General features: G+C 45.0%; 1 protein-coding gene and 1 pseudogene across 2 annotated transcripts; one reads left to right on the forward strand and one right to left on the reverse strand.

The window, feature by feature from the left end:
• Positions 1–9,681: 9,681 nt before the first annotated feature.
• LOC310798507 (potassium channel subfamily K member 15 pseudogene) lies at positions 9,682–12,206 on the reverse strand (annotated as a pseudogene). Its single transcript has 2 exons — positions 11,924–12,206; positions 9,682–10,664 (listed from the first exon to the last, which is right to left on the reverse strand). The product of its transcript is annotated as a potassium channel subfamily K member 15 pseudogene (transcript).
• Positions 12,207–17,908: 5,702 nt separating this feature from the next.
• Positions 17,909–24,285, forward strand: LOC310798240 (uncharacterized protein). Its single transcript, XM_083660723.1, has 9 exons — positions 17,909–18,649; positions 20,653–20,864; positions 21,337–21,399; positions 21,550–21,582; positions 21,701–21,755; positions 21,920–22,001; positions 22,274–22,340; positions 22,422–22,570; positions 22,694–24,285. Exons 1-9 carry the CDS (start codon positions 18,097–18,099, stop codon positions 23,769–23,771), a joined length of 2,292 nt encoding a protein of 763 aa, XP_083516849.1. The 5' UTR covers positions 17,909–18,096; the 3' UTR covers positions 23,772–24,285.
• Positions 24,286–24,368: the final 83 nt, after the last annotated feature.

Here is a 24,368-nt window from a genome sequence, read left to right on the forward strand (position 1 = left end):
TGGCTGTATCCTTACCTTACCTCTATACCATGACATCACCCATTGGTTTTTGGACTCCGGTTTTGAAGTCCTCGAGCTTGGCATTCTTCACCGGTAATCTTGGTAATTTGGAGCCAGAAGTGACGTGAATTTGGACGATAAGCGCCGCGCCTGTTGTTGGTTCGTGATCAGCAAGCTATGCGATCACTGGACATGGCGACCCGTCAATCATGCCCTAAATCATAGTTTTTTTTATCATCTATCTGACTCAAAATGGGACCATACTTTACCAAATGAACATCGTGCTGTATTGAAGAAGACGTGAAACTGGTGATCGAGAACATAAACTCATTAGGAAAGTGTTTGCTGTGGTCATAAATCAAGCGAGAAGTACGGTCATTTTCCAATTCACTTCCATGTTATTTTTGAAGCCAGTGGAGTGAGTCGTCCCCTGCAGGACATTCAAAAGAATGCAGGTTTAAGTTACTTCTGCATTAGTCTCAACGCCAGACCCATGAGAGTTCTTATGCTGACACACTACGTTACTGCATGTTGCAGAGCTCTCTCTGGGTCTGGGACACTTTGCCTCAGAGGGCTGGTTATGGGAGGGAACCGTTCACTTGGCCAGTCATATGCCAGTGGTGGATTCAGTCCTCCTCATTCAATAACGACTTTGCGATCAGACGACACGGGGAGGCGCAGCCCATTTTACGAACCGCTCTCTGATCGGTGCTACGACCTGTCACTCATTCAATTTCAACCCGCCTTCAAAAACCAGCAGTGGCTGTGAAGTGTCACAGACTCACTTATGTAGTATGCGGAGCGCTGCGATTCAGCGTGATATTTGAGTCTGGGGAGAGACTACTTCTGCATTAGCTTCACAAACAGAGCTACAAGCTAGCCCCTCTTGGGTTGTGCCACAGAAACAGGTGATTACTTTGATTGGCTGTGAGGACAGAACAGGAGGAGGAGAATTGCATAATGGTCAATCTATCCGCAGAGAGGTAGAGGAGCTGGTGAGGTGGTGCGAGAACAACAACCTGATACTTAACATCTCAAAAACCAAAGAGATGGTCGTTGATTTTAGGAAGAATACTAGCCTCCTTCCCCCTCTTCTCATCAATGGTGAAGTGGTAGAGAGGGTCACCTCTTTACGGTTCCTCGGGACCACCATCCATGAATCCCTATCATGGGCTCTCAACACCAGTCTCCAGATCAGCAAATCCCACCAGCGTCTCTACTTTCTGCGGCAGCTCCAAAAATTCAGGGTCAGTAAAGTAGCCATGACCCACTTCTACAGGTCGGCTATTGAGAGTGTGCTCACTTTCTCCATGCTTGTCTGGTTTGGTCACACTACCACTCAGGACAAGACTCGGCTGGAAAGAGCAGTACGCCGAGCAGCTAAAATGATCGGCTGTAGTCTCCCCTCACTGTCATCACTTTACTCAAAAAGAATAATCAGGAAGGCTAACAAAATCATTGCAGACCGTTCTCATCCGGCACACCACCTATTTAACCTCCTCCCATCAGGCAGGAGATACAGGAGTATGAAGAGTAGAACATCTCGCTTCAGAGATAGCACCTACCTCCAAGCGATAAGGCACTTGAATTTGCACTGACACATTACCGTTGTCACTTTCAACTGTATGCACCTTAAAGGATGGGTTTTCCGTGGGGAATATGAATATATATTAAATCTCACGCCCCTAAGGTTTTAGAATCCGTTGAAATTTTTGAAATTGGTTATTAACTGCCATGCCTATCAAGCATCTATCACATTATTTCCATGTCACTCTGACGCAAAACGCGTCAGAGCGACACCCCCCGCCTTGCGGAAGTCGTGCACCTATGAACTACAACTGTTGTGAGCCATGGTCCCGCCTCTAGAGGTCCTCCACGCCCCTTCAGAGGTCTGAAGAAAAACGAAAAGGCAGCCATCTTTTTCAATCGCCTAGCATGCTGTAGCTAATATTAGCTTCCCATAGTTCCTTGCAAAGAGACGATTTTCTCGGGAACGGAAGCACTAACAGACACGGGACTGGCGGCATTGGAAAGCTCGTCAAATTTTACATCTAGTAGTAGGTGGGTTGAAGTAACGAAATCAACGCTGAGCAATGTACCCATTTTTACAGAAAATAGTTACAACATCAGATGCGCGTAACTCCTACGAAAATGCATGAAAATGCATGAAACTTTTTTTATGAAGACATCTCCCGACATATATACTTCAGTTTAAATTTGGTGCAATTTGGAGGCAATTGATTTTCGATTTATTTTCGATTTATTTCTTCTTCTCTCCATGTCTTCTCTCCATGTCTTCTTCTTCTTTGAGTTTTATGGCGGTTGGCAAACATATATGTGCATTACCGCCACCTACTGGAGTTTGATATCAGCCAAACGCCTGAGGGGTGGGCATGGAAACGAAGGCCACGCGAGCCCAGTGCATTGTGGGAAATGTAGTATTTCGAGTCCCCGCACCCGCACCTCCCCCCCACCACCCCCCCCCCCCCACACACAGAGTGGATTTCTGGTGATATCTCAGGCTGTAAACAACCAATTTCAAAAATTTCAACGGATTCTAAAACCTTAGGGGCGTGAGATTTAATATATATTCATATTCCCCACGGAAAACCCGGCCTTTAAACTGTATGCACTTTCTACTGTATATGCTGTAGCTGAGAACTGTTCCTGTATGTTTCCTGTCGCTGGCTGCTATGTGTTTTGTTGTCTCTGAGAGTGAACCAAGACAAATTCCTATCAACTTTTGTTGACATGGCAATAAGATCTTTGAATCTTGAATCTATCACAGTAGCCTACAATATGCCACTTTTATGTTGCCACGTGGCCAGTGGCTTAAATGAGCGTAAAATGCCACTGTCTGGGACATCCAAAAGTGTTCTTGTACCTCTTTGTTGTTGCCACCTACTGGATACCCAGAGGGCTAGTTGCTAATGACAATGTCTGTATAGCAGTGCCACCTAATCCGGTGCCATTTGACTTGGGATCCTAACAGTTGACAGTGAGGAAAAAAGATAAATCGAATAAAACTGAAGTGCAGTCTGCTGAATTATTTAGTGCAGGGGCCCGGCGAAGATCTGACGACTCGCTCATTTAGGAAGATTAACAGACGCCACAAATCACTCTGGTGTCGATCTTTTGACCGTTTTCTTGGGAGCTAAAAAAAAAACATGAGTAATTTGGTTTTCATATCTCCAACGGGACGGATTCTTTATGCCGGGTCCCTTCTTACTCCCGTCCCCGCGTGCTTCTTCTAAAAATAAGAAAGAGGGAGATGCATCTGTCATCCGTGGGACTGAGAGCCATTGTATTGTATCCGTCTCTGCTGGCGTTATCTCACTCATTCAAATTCTGCCTTGGCAGCAACATTTGAAACAGTCGAACATAGAGAACACAATTTGTACAAGTCCTATATATAGTGCTCCACACATAATGAGAGAGAAATGGAACTGCCGGGGCAGGAGATACATGTGACCTGAGAGACATTGAACAGGTTATCATCTGCTGTCACATCGGTCATGGCCGCCCATCTGGCACCTCACAACGGCAGATCTCCTCAATTTACTCAACTAATGTCTGGGTTGTTCCACATTATTTAGGCCCTGGTGTAAATTCCCCCTGTCCTGTGTGGTGGCATTATTAGAACTTCACAGTTCTTCACGAGAAGAAGGTCTCACCTCAGTTCCTATAATGCCATCTACAGTTCTAACAACCTGTCCTCCAACAAAGACTACACACTTTAACGCAGAGATTAATCTCCCGCGGGCCACAGCCTTCATGGCCTCTCTCTCTCTCTCTCTCTCTCTCTCTCTCTCTCTCTCTCTCTCTCTCTCTCTCTCTCTCTCTCTCTCTCTCTCTCTCTCTCTCTCTCTCTCTCTCTCTCTCTCTCTCTCTCTCTCTCTCTCTCTCTCTCTCTCTCTCTCTCTCTCTCTCTCTCTCTCTCTCCCCACCCCTTCCCCCCGCCTGCCACCGCCATTTGGACAGGAAGCGTATGTGCTCCGAGACGCTGTTTTATTTGCGGTGCAACTGAGCAGAAGATGGATAACAGCCAGCCCACCCTGATAACTCTTCTTCTCTGCCTGAGACAAGAGGTTGATGCATTACCATTGATTTCTCTCTTCTTCTTCTCTTCCTGCTTTATCAGTTCTGCTGTGTGTCCTGCCCTGTGCAGCTTCGCTGTTTACCCCAAAGCTCAAGTTCCTCCTTATTGGAGGAAAGAAATACATAAAATTTGACAACCCTCAGAGCACCTCTGGAGATGAGCACCTTTGGCTGACATTGCAGCAGCAGCAGCACAGAAATCCAATCATTGATTTTGCATAAAAGTGAAAAAGTAAAAGTGAATGCTTGACAGTATTGTTTGACCGAGAGAGCAAACACACACAGAGAGAGAGAGAGAGAGAGGGGGAGAGGATGCTCTTGCTGCTACTTGACTGACTGTCAGTTTGTGATGATTTCTATCGTCGTTACATCTCTTTGTCATTATTGCAGAGGTGGAGGCGGCGACCTATTGCACCCTGATTGCTCAGATCTGATTTTTGTTTGTTTGCTTGGCTGTTCACACTATTTTTTAAATGTGGCCAATATCAGATTCCAGTGTGAACTGGTCACGGTCCTGAAATGACCAGCATGGGCCAAGGAACAATGACAAATACACGTAGGTTTATCACCCAAAACACGGTCAAGCTAACTGTAAAACAGGCAGGTGATCCATCCAACCATGACCGTGTCAATGGTTTGAGTCTTTAGCTTAAATGTAGCTTTACGGCTCTTAACTTCTCTCGGACACAGCAGCCACTTACTGTATGTGGCCCCATTCGGCCATTTCTTTCTATATGCTCTCAAACAAGTCACTGAGGGACAGTAGTCTGTCTCAATCGCAGCTCTCTGCCATGTTTGTATTCACTGAGTGATGCAGAATGGAATCTAACAAGGCAAATAATCAGCCACTTGAAGAAAACCACTTCAGAGATGGAAAGGTCGCATGAATTCTGATGATCACATGACACATGTTCAAACTGAGGTCGCATTCCCCAAAAATTCAGACCTGTAGATACTAGACTACATTATGAAAGTGGCCTAAATCAGAATTGAAAAGATCAGATTCCATGTGATTTGTGTTGTTCACACTGTTCCGGGGAAAGAAGGGGCGTAAAAAGATGAGTCACATATAAGCAAAAAAAAAAAAGAAAATCTGATTTAGTCCACTTTTGCCTGCGGTGTGAAACACCGTCTGATTGGAGGAGACATCCACCTCGTCAAAACGGGGCCTCTTCACACTGTTCAACCCAAGCTGCAAATTGGCTGGAAATTAAGACTAAATGCGCACCAATTACCCACAATGCACTTGTATTAATGTCTATTTTCTCAAAGCTCTGCAACTGAATCCTAATTTCTACTCATTTAACCAATCTGAATAAATATGATTTATGGTTTTGGTTCCTTAATCTTTCATTGTGTGCAGTGTTTACTCTGAGCCCAATGGAAAATGAGCCTTTTCATTCTGATGTGCGCAGCAGAAAATAACTCGTAATCCTCAAGCGCCTGCGAACGGGCTGCGCAGACAGACATACTGTAATATCTCCATGAAAACAACATGGCAGCCATTATTGGGTTCAATTGGTTTGTGTATTCATAAATAGTTTATTTACATGTAGTTTTCTATTAAACGCACACCTTCCTCCCATACTTCTGCCTATGATATACGACGTATCCTCGAAAGAACCACGTAGCACTCTAGCTGAACCGACGTTTCCCATTCCATCTGATATGCGACACCGTACCATTCGATTGCACATGAAAGGCCCCCGTCCACACGAGGCAGTAATGACTAACAGGGTTCCTCTGTGTTCATGAAGAGAAACTCTAACAATCTCGTCAATTATTCACCAACTCTCTCAACTATGCATAACGTCAACTGTTAGAAGAGCAAGCATGTGTAGTAGGCTACATTGCGCTGATGGCGTTATGCAACATTGAGCATAGAGCAGGATTTTCTAAAAGGTGTTTTGTTGTTGTTGTTTGTGCATTGTTATGTTTATGAATCACATACAATGTGAATGTACCACTGAGTCTATAATAGTGGAACCAGATCACAGGTTATTGAAGGATCAGTGTGAAGGACTCAATATGAAACATAACACTGATACAAATATGAGTCAACTTCACAGACTTCCATATTTAGGCCTGTCTATGTGAATAGGTGTAAATGTGAGTGAGCGTGTTTAAGTGTAAGTTTGATAAGTATAACTGAACTATTGTGTGTTCTGAAAATGCAGCCTTTTAAGAAGATCACTACCACCACCTGTGGCTAAACACCTGCAATAACACCCCTTATAAGCACATAAAAACACATTGTAGCCTTCTTATGGAGCTTAGGAAAAAATACAGGCCAAAGAACAGCACCAAATCCTCCTCCAAAAGGTCTTTACGAGTGAAGTAAAGCTACTCATTCTGCACGACCAGCTCGTTTTATACCACCATTAGGCTTTTGTTAGTGCTGTGGCGTTTGCTCAGTGGTCTGTGTCGATGCTTTTCATCACTTTTTGGGCTTCACACTGTTGGGAGTCGTGGCAGTCGTGGTGGATATGCAAAAAGGCAGCAGAACAGAATAAAGCAAAGTGCCATCTGCAATATTAATAGAGTAGGTAATTATGCAAATGAGATAATAGCTTTTCACCTCTCATAATGCTCTGGTTATGCCACACAGACATGAGGCGTATTGTTTCGCCCTCTCCATTCTGTTGCTTCACAATATCTCGCTCAATCACAATTGAATAAATAAATCATAACTGGAAGCGACACACATTCAGAGCCGTGTCTGTGCGCTTGATCGAGAAGAAAATATTTAGCTTGAGCTCTCTTATCAAGACCCTGGGTATCTATTTCCAAGGCAATAAGCTGTGACATTTTCATGAATTAAATAGTTAAATTAGTAAATAGTAAATTATTGTCAGCTGAAAACTGTGATGTTTTAATTCCACATACAGCAGCGATGCCTTACAAGAGTGAAGCCTTCTATTCTCTCTACCTCTGCAGTTCTCTCTCTCTCTCTCACACACACTCACTCACACACACACACACACACACACACACACACACACACACACACACACACACACACTAACATAACTTATATTTATAGTGCAATTCCCAAGCTACATGATGTCCCAGAGGTTGAAAATAGAAAACGCTTTTCCTTCTTGCCCATGATTGCCTATTGTTGGATGCAAAAGGGGCCCCATAGAAGTCAGCTGGATTTTTTAAATAGAGCAACACTGCCCTCTAGTGTAAGAAATGGGAACAAGAAGAAATGACATGACATGAACTCTACATGTGGTTACCAATAGAGGTCGCGGGGGGAAAAAAGTGTAATGCAATACTACTAGCCTGGGTAAACCCAGCCTTCAACGTGACATCACAGGCTATGCCTGTAGCGTGACTGATAGCACATAGAGGTCACGTGGAGGCTGGGTTTACCCAGGCTACAATAATACTACTACTACTACTATACGATAGATAGATAGATAGATAGATAGATAGATAGATAGATAGATAGATAGATAGATAGATAGATAGATGATCTATGAGATAGAGGATTGGGGAGTACTGTAACTAAATACATGTAATGTCATTCAGAATACAGGCTGTTTAAAATACAAAATATGACTAACTGTATTCCATTACAGTTTAAATTGGTGGTATTCTGAATACCACCAATACTTTCTTTCAAATAGAATACTTGAAGGGAATACTTGTATTTGTTTGTTTTGTTTTATTTGCTCTAAAATTCATACAGTATTTATATATAACAGAAGCCATTATTTTCACCAATTATTTCCCGCCCTGGTCTGAGTGGTGTGTTTAGATGAATGCAATGTGATGGTCACTCTATATCATGGTTTTCAAAGTGGGGTCCGGGGACCCCCAGGGGTCCTTGAAGGGATTACAGGGGGTCCCCAGCAAAGGGAAGGGAAATCATTTATTTTCACTATAATTCATCCATAAGTAATGCACTGACAGAATGTATGACTATTTTGGTCATGGGTTTTACTTTCTGTAATCAAAAAGATGGGGGACCCTGGGACAAAATCTGATCAGATGGGGGTCCGTGGTCTAATTTGTGTCAATTTAGGGGTCCTTGACGTGAAAAAGTTTGAGAACCACTGCTCGATAAAACAATCCACAAAGTGTAAAGAAAAAAGGAAACCACATTAATGTGGCAGGAGGACACCTTTTCAAAATGACACAATTTGACTGCGATCAGGCTACTGCGATTTCCTTCTCTGTTGATCCCACTCAAGGTGACACTCCATAGACCATGACTGGATGCAGCACAGTCACCTGTCACGTCTGTGCGTGTCCAGCTCCAGTTTTCCACTGCACTAAGCGGCGGGGATGGAAACGTACGTTACCTAGGGAACCAGCCAGAGCGACGGAGTGTACGTTAGAAGCAAAACCAAAGATAACTGAGTGGAAATACATTGCGGGTCACAGAGGTGACAAGATTGCTGAATGTTTGACACCTTAAAATATACACGCAAATATACCGCATCCTGCTCAGTTGACCAAGTTAACCATACACTTCCTATTGTATCAGTAAGTGTGGAAAACATGCGTTTGCAGATCTCACATACTTTCATTCTTTCTTTCTTTTTACACACATTTTTAGTTAATCAATAAAACTACAACGTAGAAAAATGATATTAGAAATTGTACATTATGCTATATTCGATCTGGAAAATCACACATTCATGACTAGGAAAGTACAGGTACATTTGTTCCACCAAGCAGAAGGATTAGAGGTTCTGTTCTGTTCTGTGGTGCATACAGAAGCTCCAAGTCCAAAACAAGGGCCTCTTAGGGTCCATCCACACATATACAGATATTTTTGGAAACAGAATTTTCTCTGCATTATGGTCTCCCGTCCACAAGAAAATGGAGGAACAAAGCTTTTGGAAAACACCTTCCAAGGTCTGAAACGGAGCTTTTTGAAGACGGCGCTGACGTCATAACCTCAATTTTCACATAATTGCTGTTTAAGTTGTATTGAGCATGTGTCACGATCATGAACCTACGAACCTGCTACTTTACATGTAATCAGTAGACTATTGTTACGTTTAATTATGTATTTCAACCTCGTTTGCTGTATTTCTCTTACTTTACTCCTCTGCTTGAAATACGTGATCCGGCTGGCTTTTGAAAAAAAATAATGGCCAGAAACGACGCGGAGCGCTCAGCTTGTTGCCAGGCAACCAAAGCATCGCTGACTTGTCCTCTTGTGAGAAGTGAGCGCGGATCTTATCCGCTGAAGCAGAACTATTTTCCACTCTTTGCGGGGACAAATGGCAGGGTGAGTGAGTGTGGAATCCGCACCTTGCCTTAGGAGATAATAGCCGTTTTAAATGTTTTCTGCGTTGTCGTGTGGACGGAGAGGTATCCTAACACAGTGCCTGTGCGCTCACGCATGTTCCCAGCAACAACACACAGCAGCGGCTCGGCTCTTGCTTGGTTTACTGGAAGGCAGCAGCTCCGCAGCAGTTCAGCAAGGTAGCCGTCGCGCAAGATGTGTGGTGCAAGTGTAAAACACCGTTGTTGTGGCCAAAACTGCGTGTATTTTTTTCCATAAATATCTGTATTTGTGTGGACGTAGCATTAGACTTGTAAGTCAAAAGTTCCACAGAGCTAGAATGACTTCCTCCTCATGTGAGGACTGCCGTTGCCCAGGCAGGGAGCTGCACTGCCGGGGGAGTCTGGCAGGGAGCTGGACGATGCCTGGTCCACCCTATAGGAGATAGAGTTGTAAAACACAGGGTTGCTGTGGCAGCTGGACTGTTCACAGTGAGATGCAGAGGGCCTGTCATAGACGCACAGGCCACAGCACATGTGGGAGAGCCAGGCACTGAGCCTGCTTGCTTCCAAGAGCTTATCCTGCTCTCTAGTTCCCGACATGCCCGCCATGTCTGCCTCCTCTGCTGGAGAGAGGAGCAGATTGGTACGACTGGTGCCCCCCTCCATGGGCAGGGTCAGGGTGCATCGGCTGCTGTGCCCGTCTTCATGATGCTCCATATCGCGAGCACCTGCATCAGCCTCCAACACCTCCCTGTCGTCCCCCTGCGTCTCCTCCCGCTCCCCGCAGTCTGAGATCTTAGGCTGCGCTCCTTGCTCCTCTCCCTCATCTGCCTCGGGCCTCACGTCAGGCTCCACGGTGAGGAACCGCATGACCACCAGGTTGAGGAAAGCTCCGATGACCGTCAGGCCCACCAGGATGTACATGAAGCAGAAGACCACGTACGGGGCTCGCCTCTGGATGGCGTCCTTCTTCTGCAGGGCCACAAAGTCCCCAAAGCCGATGGTGGTGAGGGTGATGAAGCAAAAGTAGTAGGCGTGGAAGAAGGTCCAGCCCTCAAAGTGGGAGAAGGCGGCGGCTCCCAGGCACAGGGTGCTCATGCACGACAGGATACCCACCAGCACCATGTTCCACATGGACACATCGGTCTTCCGTAAGCCCATGTACTGCTTGGCCCTGCGCAGGAGGTATCGGACAAACGTGTTGATCCTCTCGCCCAGGCTCTGGAACATGACCAGTGTCAGAGGAATGCCCAAGACAGCGTAAAACATACAGAAGGTCTTGCCAGCGTCTGTGCGTGGAGCAGCGTGCCCATAACCTACAAAGTCACAGTAGACTACAGGTCACATAACACAGGTACAGTACTACTGTCTACTTTACATATGATGCAGTGTGTAGTTTTTGGCGGCATCTAATGGTGAGTTTGCAGATTGCAATCAACTGAATACAATTACATTGAATCCAACATGGTGGCCTCTGGGGAGGGACCCGCTCTGATGTAGCTATAAATGGCTCATTCTAAGGTAAGGAAAAACGCAATTCTTATTTTCATGGGATTATACACTAATTAAAACATACTTTTGAATATTATATTACATTTCTGACAAATACGCTTATTTTATTCCACCGCAGGCAAAAACTACACACTGCACCTTTAAGGCAGAGATGCTCACGAGTCACTAAAACAAGTTCAAGTCAAGTCTCGTCTTTGAGTTTGAGTTTGAGTTCAAGTCAAGTCTCAAGTCTTTGGTCATGTGTCTGAGTCAAGTCACAGGTGGTCTGCTTAGTTAAACCATAACAATAACCATAATCTCTAAGAAATCTACAGCCGGCTGATTACATTGTTATCTATCTTATGTATTAATATCAGGCACTAGTTAAATACAATGATAATAACCTACATTAAACTACCACAAGTGTACATAATCAGTTAGCCTACTGCATTATGCTACCCTGCAATAGGAAAAAACAACAATCAAAGTCCATCTTTTTAAAGGTGTCTGATAAAGTTTGACGTCACTCTGATCTGGCATCCTTGATTGCAAATTGCAATCCTTTTACAGGATTATTATCACAAAGCGTATCTAATGCCATACTGCTGTTGTATTTGTCCACAAATTTGAGTCCCCGTCCCTGCCTCAACCCATTGATACCTGATGCAGCATTTGCGTGTATATCCCTCATTTGTGTGTGTATCCCTTTAAGACAGCGAACCGCGTCACGCGGTTCGCGGTCTTAAAGGGATACACACACAAATGCTGCATCAGGTATCAATGGGTTAAGGTCAGCTCGTAAAACATGATTGGAAACGCAGACACACACATACTCCACCCCACTCCAATGCAATGTAATGTAGCACAGTGTCACCCTTCTTCGTCAAAGGGTCCCAGCCCTCCTCCAGTTTGGGGTCCCATGAAGGTGCGCCCCCTTTCCCACCGACTAGCAGCACCCCTACTACACACTAATACAGTCTACACACACGCAAACGCACACCTTCACTCACAACTCCTGACTGCTGATTGTCCTGCGCTTTTTCAGATAAAGCCACCGGCTGGTAAGTGTAAAACAATTACTTGCCAATTGTCGTGATAACAGTGATGGCAAAGTAAAAAGACCCGGCGAATTTCCACTGTCTCCCCGCGCGATGCGGCTGCGACTGGAGGACCACCCTCTCCATCTCCCGGTAGTCCTCCTCCGTGAAGCCGTACTTCTTCCTGAGCTCGTGGAGTTTTTGCTCCAGGTCCTTCTTCTTGGAGGTCTCGCTCTTCGACTCGAGCGCGCCGAACACCGCGGCGCCTATGAGCAGGTAGGACACCGTGATGGGGATGAGGGCGAGGGTCCTGATGTCCCGTGGCTTCATCCTCGTACATCCGAGCCGGAACTGGAGCCTGTGCTGCTGCTGAGCAGAGGGAGAGCGCTGAGCTGAGCAGGGGGGAGGGTGCTGCCTGCTGCTCCGAGGAGGGGACGAAGAAGACGCAAACAAAACGCATCAGGTCAAGGCAGGGACGCACACACAGGCGCCTCCTTGATCCTCTCCATTCATGTTCAGCGATGGGTGTGATTGACACAAGAGGCGCCTTTGGCCTCCTAGAGTTACGGTTTGAGCCAACAGGTTGTCGGTTGAAATTGCAGCTACCTATTTATTATCAAGATACACACCGTCCCGTCCCGTGTGAGCGAGCAGGTGAAGTGTCTGCCGCGGGTTACCTGAGCTCCAGCTGGCGGGACCCGGGCTTTCCACAGGATGTTAATTACCGTATCATCACACACTGCCTGAGAACAAAAATACACTGATTTTCACACGTGGTCTCTCTCTCTCTCCCTCTCTCTCCCTCTCTCTCCCTCTCCCTCTCTCTGCTGCAGCCTGCACAACATTGAGAAAGAAAGATCTGCATTCAGTGCACACAGCGAGTGTATTAACGCAACAAGAGTGTTTTAATTGTGTCAAGCAGACAAATTCAAATCATGAATCATGGAATGCAAAAATGAATGATGCAGCAGCACAGGCTGGATAGGAAGAATAAATCAATACAGCACTCAAAATTACACCTGTTGTCCCATCAATTCAGTTCATTAGCATAACGCTGACAAAGCAAAAATAGTGTTGGAACAAGACATGGCAATAATTAAAGTAAGATAAACATATAAAATGCAGCATCAGATAAAGTTGTGATGTCAGGGCAAGTCTTCCTATTTTAGTTTATTCTTTAATAGTTCTCACTTCTCATCATTGTCTGTCCCTCAGATTGTGAAGCGTCATCACATTTTGTGCATCTATGCTGCAGCTCGGCACACGCGCACACACGTGCACGCACACACGCACACACACGCGCAAACACACACACACACATACACATACACACACACACACACACACACACAAATATGAATATTGTAAATGGTGATGCAACTCCTGGCCTATGGCACTATCAACAGTGCAGGAAAGAGGAGTGTGAGGAGGAAGGCAGAGTGGCCGAATATCACCCAGACCAGCTGAAGCCAAAATGAGTTGTGTTATGAATCCCTAGAGGGGGAAAAATATATATTGAATTTATAATCAGATCTTCGTGGCCTCATGGTCTCATTTGACCAAACTTTGGTCCAAATCTTACTGTGTTATCTATCCCAAGGCTTTTTTTTAATTCATTTAATTTCCAGGGCACTTCAAAGTGTGTGCGCACACACGCACACGCACACACACACACACACACACACACACACGCGCACACACACACACACACACACACACACACACACACACACACACACACACGCACACTCACACACACACACGAAGAGCACAGCAGAAACAGCTGGTCTTTCTATAGTCTACTCCCTGATGACTTTGCCCTGTGAAGCGTTCATGTGCAGAGTATATTCACAATGCGCTCGGCTAAAGTAAAGTATTAGTGTGAGCGCTGAAGCATTGGATGTGGACAGCGTTGACCTTTATCAAGCACACTTAGTCGCTGGGCGATCAACTGAGCCTTCATCATTAACTAAGTCCAACACACTGAGTGAGCGAGAGAGAGAGAGAGAGAGAGAAACAGAGAGAGAGAGAGAGAGAGAGAGAGAGAGAGAGAGAGAGAGAGAGAGAGAGCACAGATCGCCTGTGCATGTGTGTGTGTGCAGCTGTGCATGTGTGTGTGTGCAGCTGTGCATGTGTGTGTGTGTAGCTGTGCATGTGTGTGTACATGTGTGTGTAATGGCCCCAGTGTTAAATGTCACACACTGCACTTAGGCTCTCAGGAGCATGATGATGTAAACCTGAACATGTCACATGGTGGGTGGGGTGTGTGTGGAGAGTTAGCGCTCTGGTTTGTGCAGCGTTACTGTCAGGCAGGTTTTCAATAGAGAGCTAAAGTGGAACGTCACTTCCTGCTTCATCAGCACTGTACCAGAAATTTCCATCCGCCATTTATTTTCCCATAGACATTTCGTAAAATGCTTATAAAAGTCGTTTTACTTGTTCAAACCAAACGGTTCAGATATATTTAGAAACAGGAGAGACCGCATAACATTTCGCTCGGACCAAAACGTTAAGAAAATGCGGGTATAAAGAAAATATTTTTTCAATGTTGTTTTTTTCAGTTTTGGTCCGAGTTAAATGTTCTATGGTCTCTCCCGATTCTAAATATAGCCGAACCGTTTGGTTTGACCAAGTCAAACTCTTTTTATACGCATTTTACGAAATGTCTATGGGAAAATAAAATGGCGGACGAAAACCTCTGGTACAGTGCTGAAGCAGGAAGTGACGTTCCACATTGCCTCTCTATGGCATCAGCTGCCTTTCCGTTCAACAGCATGCTAATCGTGAGTTCACAGCAGAGTAGCCAACCAATGGGGCTGAGCAGTGGAGCTCCATGCTGTAACATTCCCTTTCATATCCTGCATGAAGTTCACATCTACTTCAGGAGGGCATTCCAATTCATGTGGGTTATTCGTGCACTTAACCAGACCATAAAGACTCCGAGATCTGTCATTAAAATCCACATTTACAGCCCCCATTCAACTTGGGGCAATATGGCTATAGTATGGTGGGTAGCCTACCTCAGCACCTCGTCCAGCTTTATTGAGCACAAATAAAAATCTATTGCCAGTGCCAGTAAGCCACCCAGATGATCATACAGACAAGTTGTGGTTTTCTGTGTGGACAGCTGCTCAAGGGCAATTATGGGGCAAGATAAAGATAAGCTAATAGCCTTGTTGCAAAGTCCACTCAATGACACCGTACACTGCTCACATGCATCATTATCATTCAATATGAGTTCATTATGCAACGCTCACCCTTATCATGTTGAAAACAAATCACAAACCCACAGAGAGAATATGAGAAAGTCACGTTAAATCAGTCCAACGCTGTGTGGACTTTGCGATCCTTTCAAGAAACACATCAGGTGATTTTTCATATAATAAGGGCCGCGCAGTTTTAACGACTCGCCCTCTAACGACGCCGTCCGTGAAGTAATGACGCTTCACTATCGGATGTACTGATCTCATATCTACAGGATGGCAGATTCATGCATCCCGCTATCTCCCCACAGGAAGACATTAAGAGCAGGATGTCCATTGACTGAAGCCTGGACAGTCATCTGTCCACACGTCGCCATGCAAACATCATGCTGTCACACTGAAGCCTGGACAGTCATCTGTCCACACGTCGCCATGCAAACATCATGCTGTCACACTGAAGCCTGGACAGTCATCTGTCCACACGTCGCCATGCAAACATCATGCTGTCACACTGAAGCCTGGACAGTCATCTGTCCACACGTCGCCATGCAAACATCATGCTGTCACACTGAAGCCTGGACAGTCATCTGTCCACACGTCGCCATGCAAACATCATGCTGTCACACTGAAGCCTGGACAGTCATCTGTCCACACGTCGCCATGCAAACATCATGCTGTCACACTGAAGCCTGGACAGTCATCTGTCCACACGTCGCCATGCAAATATCATGCTGTCACACTGAGAAGAGAGAGGCTGATGGCAAAGGAGATAAAGAGGCTTGTTGTGATGATCACATATCATATAATTATGCTTCTTCCTGTAATGAGTGAGAAAATGTAACAATGAAACTACCACTGTCATAAAATCAGTTGTGACATCATCAGTGATGGCATAGGAGTCCCACTGATTATGTCAGTGATGTCATAAGGGCAAAATCAAGTCCCAGTGGGGACTTGACAGATCTCCCCCCCCCCCCCCCCCCCCCCGTCTTCAGCCATGGACAGCTGTATGTTGCCAGCTCCAGGACAGGTGACCCAGCATCCCTGAAGTATGCCATCAAGGAGCAGCCAAGGTGAGGCCGCGCAGCGGGCGAGCCTAGGAATGGTTAGTTGCTTAGATGCCTAGTCTGTTTAATGTCTAAAAACAAATGCATTATATTAGCTGGCATATAAGCAGAACAGAAGTATTTTTGGGGACAGGACATGAGTGTCACAGAGGGAAACAGTGTTGAACGTTGCAGCTAATGTGAACAGTCCTTTGAGCCTTATTCTCCTAAAGGGCATGGACATGGTCTTTGAATTCCACTGTGACACCACCTTAAGGAAAAGGTGCCTCATTCTGGCCGGCTGGGGATCTGTATTTTCTTCGTCCATCATTGTTTTCTCAAATTACAGTAAATTACAGCTGACTGCAGTCTTTGTGTTTTAAAATGTGTAGCCATTATGTCATTTTCCACACAAGATCACAGCCAAAACAACACAAATAATATGGCCTCTTATTTGGCAATCTATGTAATTTCATCTTGTCCCTGGAGAATCGGCTATGTTCTTCCTATGTGTTTCTGGTTATGCCCCCCCCCCTTTGTATGGCTCTCTTTAAGAGAAATATGTGAATCTGTTTCTCAAAGTATTATATTCTATCTATTCTATTCAATATTGGCTGGCTGACTGCATGGTTGGCCAATCTGCTTGGTCAATAGGAGCCTAACCCTTAACTTTGGATCCAACTCTAAGCAGCAAAGCACTCGGACATACCAGCAGCCTAAATACAACTCCCACAAGATAAAGAAGAGACATTTCCAAGAGAAGTCTGCAGCTATGCCAGAGAGTAATTAGTCAATGGGAAATATAGTGAGGCATTGCTAAAGCCCTGATCTGAAGGGCAAAACACTAGCCTATTAATGATTAAAACATGGAACATAGCTGTTTTCACATCAATGGCAGTTTGTGTTGCCTTTCAATTACTACATTAAAAGTTTCAGACAACTAGGAAAGGCTTCTGTTGATTTAAAGGGGTTTGTGGTCAAAGCCAAAACACAAAATAAAAGTAACTAAATCAGGGCCATCCAATCTCTCTAATGTCGGCACCAATGGCAGAGCTTAGACCAGCAGCCTGCTTCCAGGCAGTCAGACTAGGTTGACCACGACTGTTGAGCTGAACAAAGCAGAGAGAGAGATCTGCCCCCCAGATCAGACAGGCCAAAACTCAGCAGCGAACTTGCTTGAGTGACATCACACACTGACATCAGTGATGATGACGTCACAATTGCTCGAGTCACTCGATCACTGATGACATCATCGGTGACACCATCAGTGGGAAGCGGGGAAGGGATGCTGATTATGGCTCAGGGGTGTCAAACTCATTTTAGTCCACGGGCCACATGCAACCCAATTTGGTGTCAAGTGGGCCAGACAGAGAAAATCAATAATCAATAATAACCTATAAATGACAAAACCTCAAAATGTTCCTGTTTATCTTAGTGTAAAGAATTACAGGTACAACCCGTAGTAGGGTTACCTCAGATACCATCAAGCACATTTTAATCTAGCTACTGTCTGTACTGTGCATTACAATCAGGGGTGTGCTTAAAAACCACTATGGCAGTGGTGGGTGGGTCATAAATGAAGGGAATACCCACTTCTCCAGGCACCACTATGGGCAGTGGACTTTGAGAACCACTTGGCTAGGCTATTTCTTTTCTTTCTTTCTTTGGAGTTATGACAGTCAGTAGAGCCTGGTGACGCGAGGTTAGACAGTCAGAGACAGAATGAGGAGGAGCGTCTCTTGCACATAAGTTTCACTTTCGCAGCAGAGCAGCAGACAGACAGACAAGGAAGTCACACCAGCAACATCAATCCGCTTTCTTCATAGGAAGCCATCAAAACGCGGATGTTTCGGGGTGCTTGACAAGTTGGGGGAAGCTCAGCTCAGCTGTGCTGCTGTGGGCTTTTCTTTGTGAAAGAAAGGCTGTATTCGGGCGCGACTTCTCTAAAGTTACTGAAGACAACCTGAACTCATGAGCTGGCCTAGGCCGAAGAAACGAAAGCGAAACAACGGACGACAAAAGCACCAGAACAGAAAGTCGAGCTCGGCGGCACCTGACGCAGAGCAGCAGCCACAGAGGAGACAACAAAACACAAAAACACAGACACAAACTCACCGCATGCCGTCGGGAACGATGTTCAGTTTTCTCTATCGATCCTTCGGGGTGGTGGGGAGAGTGGGTGCAGTGCTCGGGTCTTTCTGCCCCCGGCGTCGCTTCACTCAGTTGACGGTGTTCGCAGCAGCGGTACTTGGCGTCATCACAGGCTTCTTGGCGTTAGGGTTCAAAAGGCCAAGGCAGGGGGGTCCTGAAATAAGCGACAAGTACGACCGAGATTCCGTGAAAAAAGCACCAGAAGTGGACGCCGAGGAGGGGTCATGTGTGGTGGTACCCATGGGGGGCTTCGCTGGGACAGGTGGGAGCAGCAGGGCCGCAGAGCCCCCGCAACCGGCGGCTCGCAAAAGCACTGCGGAAGAAGATGTTGAAGAGGCCCGCGTGGAACACATTGGGCGTCCCGCTGTGACAGGTGAGCAGTACGTGGTGGATCAAGTAGTTGAAGTACTCACACAGTATAAAAGTATAAAACGTCCTGCATTCAAATTGTTACTTAAGTAGGCTAAAAGTAGGACGTATTGGCATCAAAATGTAGGTTAAAGCAACAAAAGTAAAAGTGGCCTACTACTCATGTAGACTGGCCTAGTGTCCGAGAGTGGCGTCAGCGGAGGACCAAAATGTGAGACTCATTAGCCAATGAACAGCCAGGAATGGGTCTCGCGCTACTTTTGCATGCTAAAATAAAGCTGATAATGTACAATTTGATTCAAGGGATGAAAAACCCTTTCAGAGTACAACACAAACTGTCTATTTTGCTGCAACTCGACAGTTTTTTTTAACTCAAGAGTTCCACTTTCTACTTCCTGGAAAAAAAAACTGGTCCATTGGATTGAATGGAGATGTTGGAACTCTTCTATTATATGGCTCTGGACTGGCCCTTTTAAGAATATAAATTATGTAACAGCTGTACGTCACACAGCTCATTGGCTGTTTTTGTCATTTGATTGTAATAACCCGTTAATTGATTACAATCACCTGTTATTGTCCTACCAAGATGGCCGTGTGATGATGTAACAGAATACCATGAATATTATATTACTGAATTATTATTCCCTGATACATTATTGATACATGCCTGTGTATGCCTGTCATCACTTTAATGTGGCACCTGGAAAAGGTTCTCAAAGTGGGGTCTCCAGCAAAAAGGGTAATGATTTATTTTCACTAGAATTCCAACCATAAGGAACACAATGACAGATTGCATGACTATTTTGGTCATGTGTTTCATACACTTCCTGTAATAAAACATCTAAAAGTGTGATGACCCTCCCACTCTGCTGGCCCTGTCTTGCACAAGTTGCAGGAGCCTGGTGTTGGGGTCATTAGGCTGATTGGGTGCACCTGGCCCCGGTGTTACTCATAGGACTTAAGAAGACTTTCAGACCATTCAGTTGCTCTCCCTCACCTGTTCTGTTCATTTGTTTAATGTAGTTTGTGTTATCTTGTTATTTACCCTTACTTTTAGTTAATCAATTATTGTCTTAACTTTTGCTTTGGGATACATACATCTATGCATACACACATACATAGATACATACAGCTAGTACAACAGACAAAGCCAAACAGTGGATTGTTGAATGTCAACTGATGTTATGAATAGCCTACTCTGTAGACGGTAGTGATGCGCGGGTCACCCAGAACCACACTGCTGTGATTATCTTCGGCCTGCGGCCTCGAGCCTGCGACCGAATCACAGCAGTGCCAATATTAGCCAACAACCGCACTCCCTCTCGTGTGATATTGCTTAAATTTACTGCGACGTGAGTAGGCTGTGACCAATTGAGAGCGCATGAGGTCATTAAAAGAAATCAGACAGGGAGTATCTGCAAGCGGTCTGCGCACCTGCTACGTTACTACTGCAACAAGGTAATTAAAAGAAATGGGGAACAATAAGAACGGTTTCTGTAGCCTACCTCTACCTGCTACAGTACCTCCATTTGAAGACCATGGATTAATTGAAGAAAGACCGACATGAAAGCAGCCGTGCAACTCATCCAGAGCAGTAGGCTACAACTGTTGTCGCGCACGGCAGCATGTGAGTGTCTGTGTGTGGGGGAAAGAGACAGAGTTATTTTCACACATTGGAAGCTCTGCTGTGCTCCTCCTGAGTCCGGAGACATATTACATTAAATTGGCCGTTGCGGGCTGCTGGGTTGGGCTGGGTTCGGAATTTTCAGATATTTTAACGGGCTGGGCGGGGCGGGCTGGCTCCAATGACGGGTTGGGTTGGGTTGGGTTGGGGCGGGTTGGGGCGGGCCTTAAAAAACCCTGACCCGCGCATCACTAGTAGATGGACTATCCAAATAAAGTGTTAGCTGATAAAGTAACATAAAATGACAATACTCAAGTAGAATATCTCAAAATTGTACTGAAGTACATACAGTATTTGAGTAAATGTGCTTTGCACTTCTGCAGGTGAGAGGGCCGCAGAGTCCTGCGCCTTGGGCCCTGCTGCAGACTCACGCAAAAGGCCGAGGACGACTGAGGAGGAGGACGGTGAGGAGTTTGACAGCCGGGAGTATCGAGTGGAGAACACAGACGAGTTGTACTGCGAGTACGACTCGACTTGGGAGAGCTCGCCCACAAGCAAATCTCTTCGGGTCGATCGCCCGAGAGTATCCAGCTATGTGAGTCAAGTTTACTAGACTGGTTTCATTTTTGACGCATAATATTCCTGTAATTCCCATATATCTGGTGCGCCTGTGGTAGGCTACTTATTAGTGTTTGTAGTGACCTTAGTTACTGTGATAGGGTATTTTTTAATCTTCTATGGGGAGTTAAGATTAGCTCTAGCCTAATATCCTTATAATAAAATTGCCTCATGGACGGGCGGGTAGCGGTGTCTGTCTGTCACGTTTTGCGTCATGTTTTGTGTCACGAAAGTGACATCGTGATGTCTTGCGATGACATGCCTTGCGAGGTCTTGCCTTGCAAGTTATTCCAGTGTGTTCACTTACACATTAAAGTGCAAAGATGTGCCTTGGGCCTGTACCACATGCGACCATGCAAAGGAAGGCCAGTGGTGAAACTGAATGCCTTGATTTTGAATGTTGGATACTTGTAATATTCACACATGTTCATTTATTTACTGTGTCCCAGCACAAGTTTGGCAGATTCAAAAATGCAGCAAGAGACATGCAGAACTACAGACGTGACTACCCTGTAAGTTGTTCTCTCTCTCTCTCACTCACTCACTCACACACACACACACACACACACACACACACACACACACACACACACACACACTTTTAAACATAGGCTCTATGCATATATGTTGTTCTTTTATTCAGTATAGCATGTTTTTTGCAGCTCAAAAGCAGGAGACAACGCTGGAACCAGGCAGTAAGTACACTTGACACATGCCCATAGTTTTGGATTGATGTTTTTATAAGATTCAACTATTGCTTAATTGTCTATGACCAACGATCACATTGATTTCCTCTCTCATCTACTTGAGCAGGATGACATGCCTAATCTGGATTTCTACCTTGGACTCAGGCCCTCTTCTCCTGACAGTAAGTACAGTTGCATGTGGTATGAAGCTGTAGACTGTGATTTATTTTTCAATGTGAATCTACATCAGAAGCCTATTATTTAGGAGTAACCCATATCTTAGCCTCACATATTTTATGTGAATTTACTTTAAGTGTTTGACAGACTGCATTTCTATTGCTTTTAGGCATCTCCATAGATGAGTTTCACAGTTCTGAATGGTATGGAAACTATGACAAACTGGAGCGGGTACATACCTTTATTCAATGGTAAGTTATGAGCAAAGGAGCACTGAATTGTAATTAGACATGATTTGTTGTTTAGGAATATGAAGAAGAAAGTTAAAATATTGTTGTTATATGCAATGTTTCTCTCTCTCTCTCTCTCTCTCTCTCTCTCTCTCTCTCTCTCTCTCTCTCTCTCTCTCTCTCTCTCTCTCTCTCTCTCTCTCTCTCTCTCTCTCTCTCTCTCTCTCTCTCTCTCTCTCTCTCTCTCTCTCTCTCTCTCTCTCTCTCTCTCTCTCTCTCTCTCTCTCGCAAAGGTTGTTCCCACTTCAAGAGCCAGGTGTCAACTATCAAGCCAGCGAACTGACCATAGAAGAAATTGAGGTAACATGCCACAAGTTACTGACAATCATAATGTCTACAGAAAAGTTCCTCACATATTCTGACTAAAATTGTACCCATCAGGCTTTTCTTGCAAGCGACATGGCAAAAGAGAATCTGTTGAAGTCTTACAAGCTGATGCTGGACTTCTATGGTATCGAGTTGTACGATGAGGACACAGGAGAGGTCCGGAGAGCCTCAAATTGGAGGGAACAATTCTACAACCTTAACAAGTTAACTATCTCCCAATTTGATCAAACAAATCAAAACTAATATTAAGCAAAACAAAATTAATGATTAAGCCCTGATTCTTTGCTTATTTGTCTATTTCATTTTTGTTTGTTTGTCCATGACAGTAACACGCACAACAACCTGCGCATCACCCGCATCCTGAAGTGCCTGGGAACCCTGGGGTTCGCTCACTACCAAGCCCCCCTGGTCCGCTTCTTCCTGGAGGAGACCCTTGTCCACGGAGAACTTCCAAACGTCAAGGAGAGCGTCCTCAACTACTTCGTGTTTGCCGTGCTCGATAAGGCAAAACGCAGGAATCTGATCAAGTTTGCCTACATGAATTATGACCGTAAAGATGATTTTGTGTGGTGCCCAAAGCAGATACAGATGATATGGTCAGCGAAGGCAGGATTCCTATATCCAAATAAAATGGCAATGAAGACCCAGTATGGCAAAGGATATACTAATGTCCATGACCTAAGGCCTTCCATGGATCAACGTCCTGTTGCGACAGCTACAGAAATGACTAGAATAGTCGATTATAGTCATGTGTACGGGAAAGAATCCACCGTATCAATCCGCTCCCCTCAGCACACAAAGAGCACTGGCCAGACAGACAGACTGCCCTTTGCTTCTGCCCAAGTTCAGCCATCTCATACTATCATTGATTTCGATCAGCAAAGCAATTCTGCTCGTTCTAGTGAGGAAACCGATATCGATCGGAAGTATGAGAAACAAGTCGCGTGTCCCCCATCCCAAGAAGATTCGCGAAGAAACATCAGGACCAATGTGAAGTCCTCCACCAAGCCATCCGCTGCGGACAGCCTGCCGATCGGAAAAGACGACCCAGCCAAACGAGACACCGAAGACGGGGATGAGTCAAGTGAAGATGGCAAAGCTAATCAAAAGCAGAACCTGCGCCTCACATTCGGCAGTAGTCTGGGTTACTCCTCGCCCGGCCCTGAAAACCTGACGAGTGATGACATCAGCCACGGAGGAGCAGCTACGCCAGAGTTGTCTTTAACAACACCCGGTGGAGGAGGTGATCACACAGCACACAATCCTAACGGTGATGAAGAGCCAATGGAAGTCAACCCCGACCAAATGAATGCAAATCAAGTCTCCAGCGCTAACGAGATCGCTGACGAGGGTCAAAGCAGCGAAGAAGAACGGAGCAGTGATGAATCGGATCAGAGCATGTAAATGGATGTTCAGAGAACACTCCAGATACACAGACAAGCTTGAAATTCCTCCCACACACAATGTGTATTATATACTTTATGCCTTACACACTGAATGATGCATCAGACAATTATACAGATTTTTTGTTATACTATAGATAGCCATGATTAAGATTTGTGGATCCAGACGTTAAGGTCGGGTTATTTTTATTTTTTTTCGTTACATTGTGACTTTAATGGAACAAAAAATGTGCAGTATTCTGGTTTGAACTTGTGATATATTTCTGTTTAATACTTATGACACTGTATTGCCTCAGTGTAGATTTTCTTTTAATTTGGTTACAATACTTGTGATTGCAATTCTTACACAAGTGTTTTTCTTTATTGATGGGTGGATAAGTCAAGGGCTCTGGGGTTTAAGAATAATTGATCAGTTTGGACTGTGATTTATGAACTCAAAACAATTGTAATTTCAAAAACATTTATTGTGTTGTAGTTCTCTCACTTTCTCGTGTGATTTAAAAATAAATACAAAATGATGACATGCTGTTAAGTATTATGCCTAATTGCCTTTCGTGCTCTTTAATAGCTATGTTGTTTAAATTCCTAACTGCAATCA

This window comes from Poromitra crassiceps (genome assembly GCF_964638095.1).
Source record: "Poromitra crassiceps genome assembly, chromosome: 25".
Lineage (NCBI taxonomy): Eukaryota > Metazoa > Chordata > Actinopteri > Beryciformes > Melamphaidae > Poromitra > Poromitra crassiceps.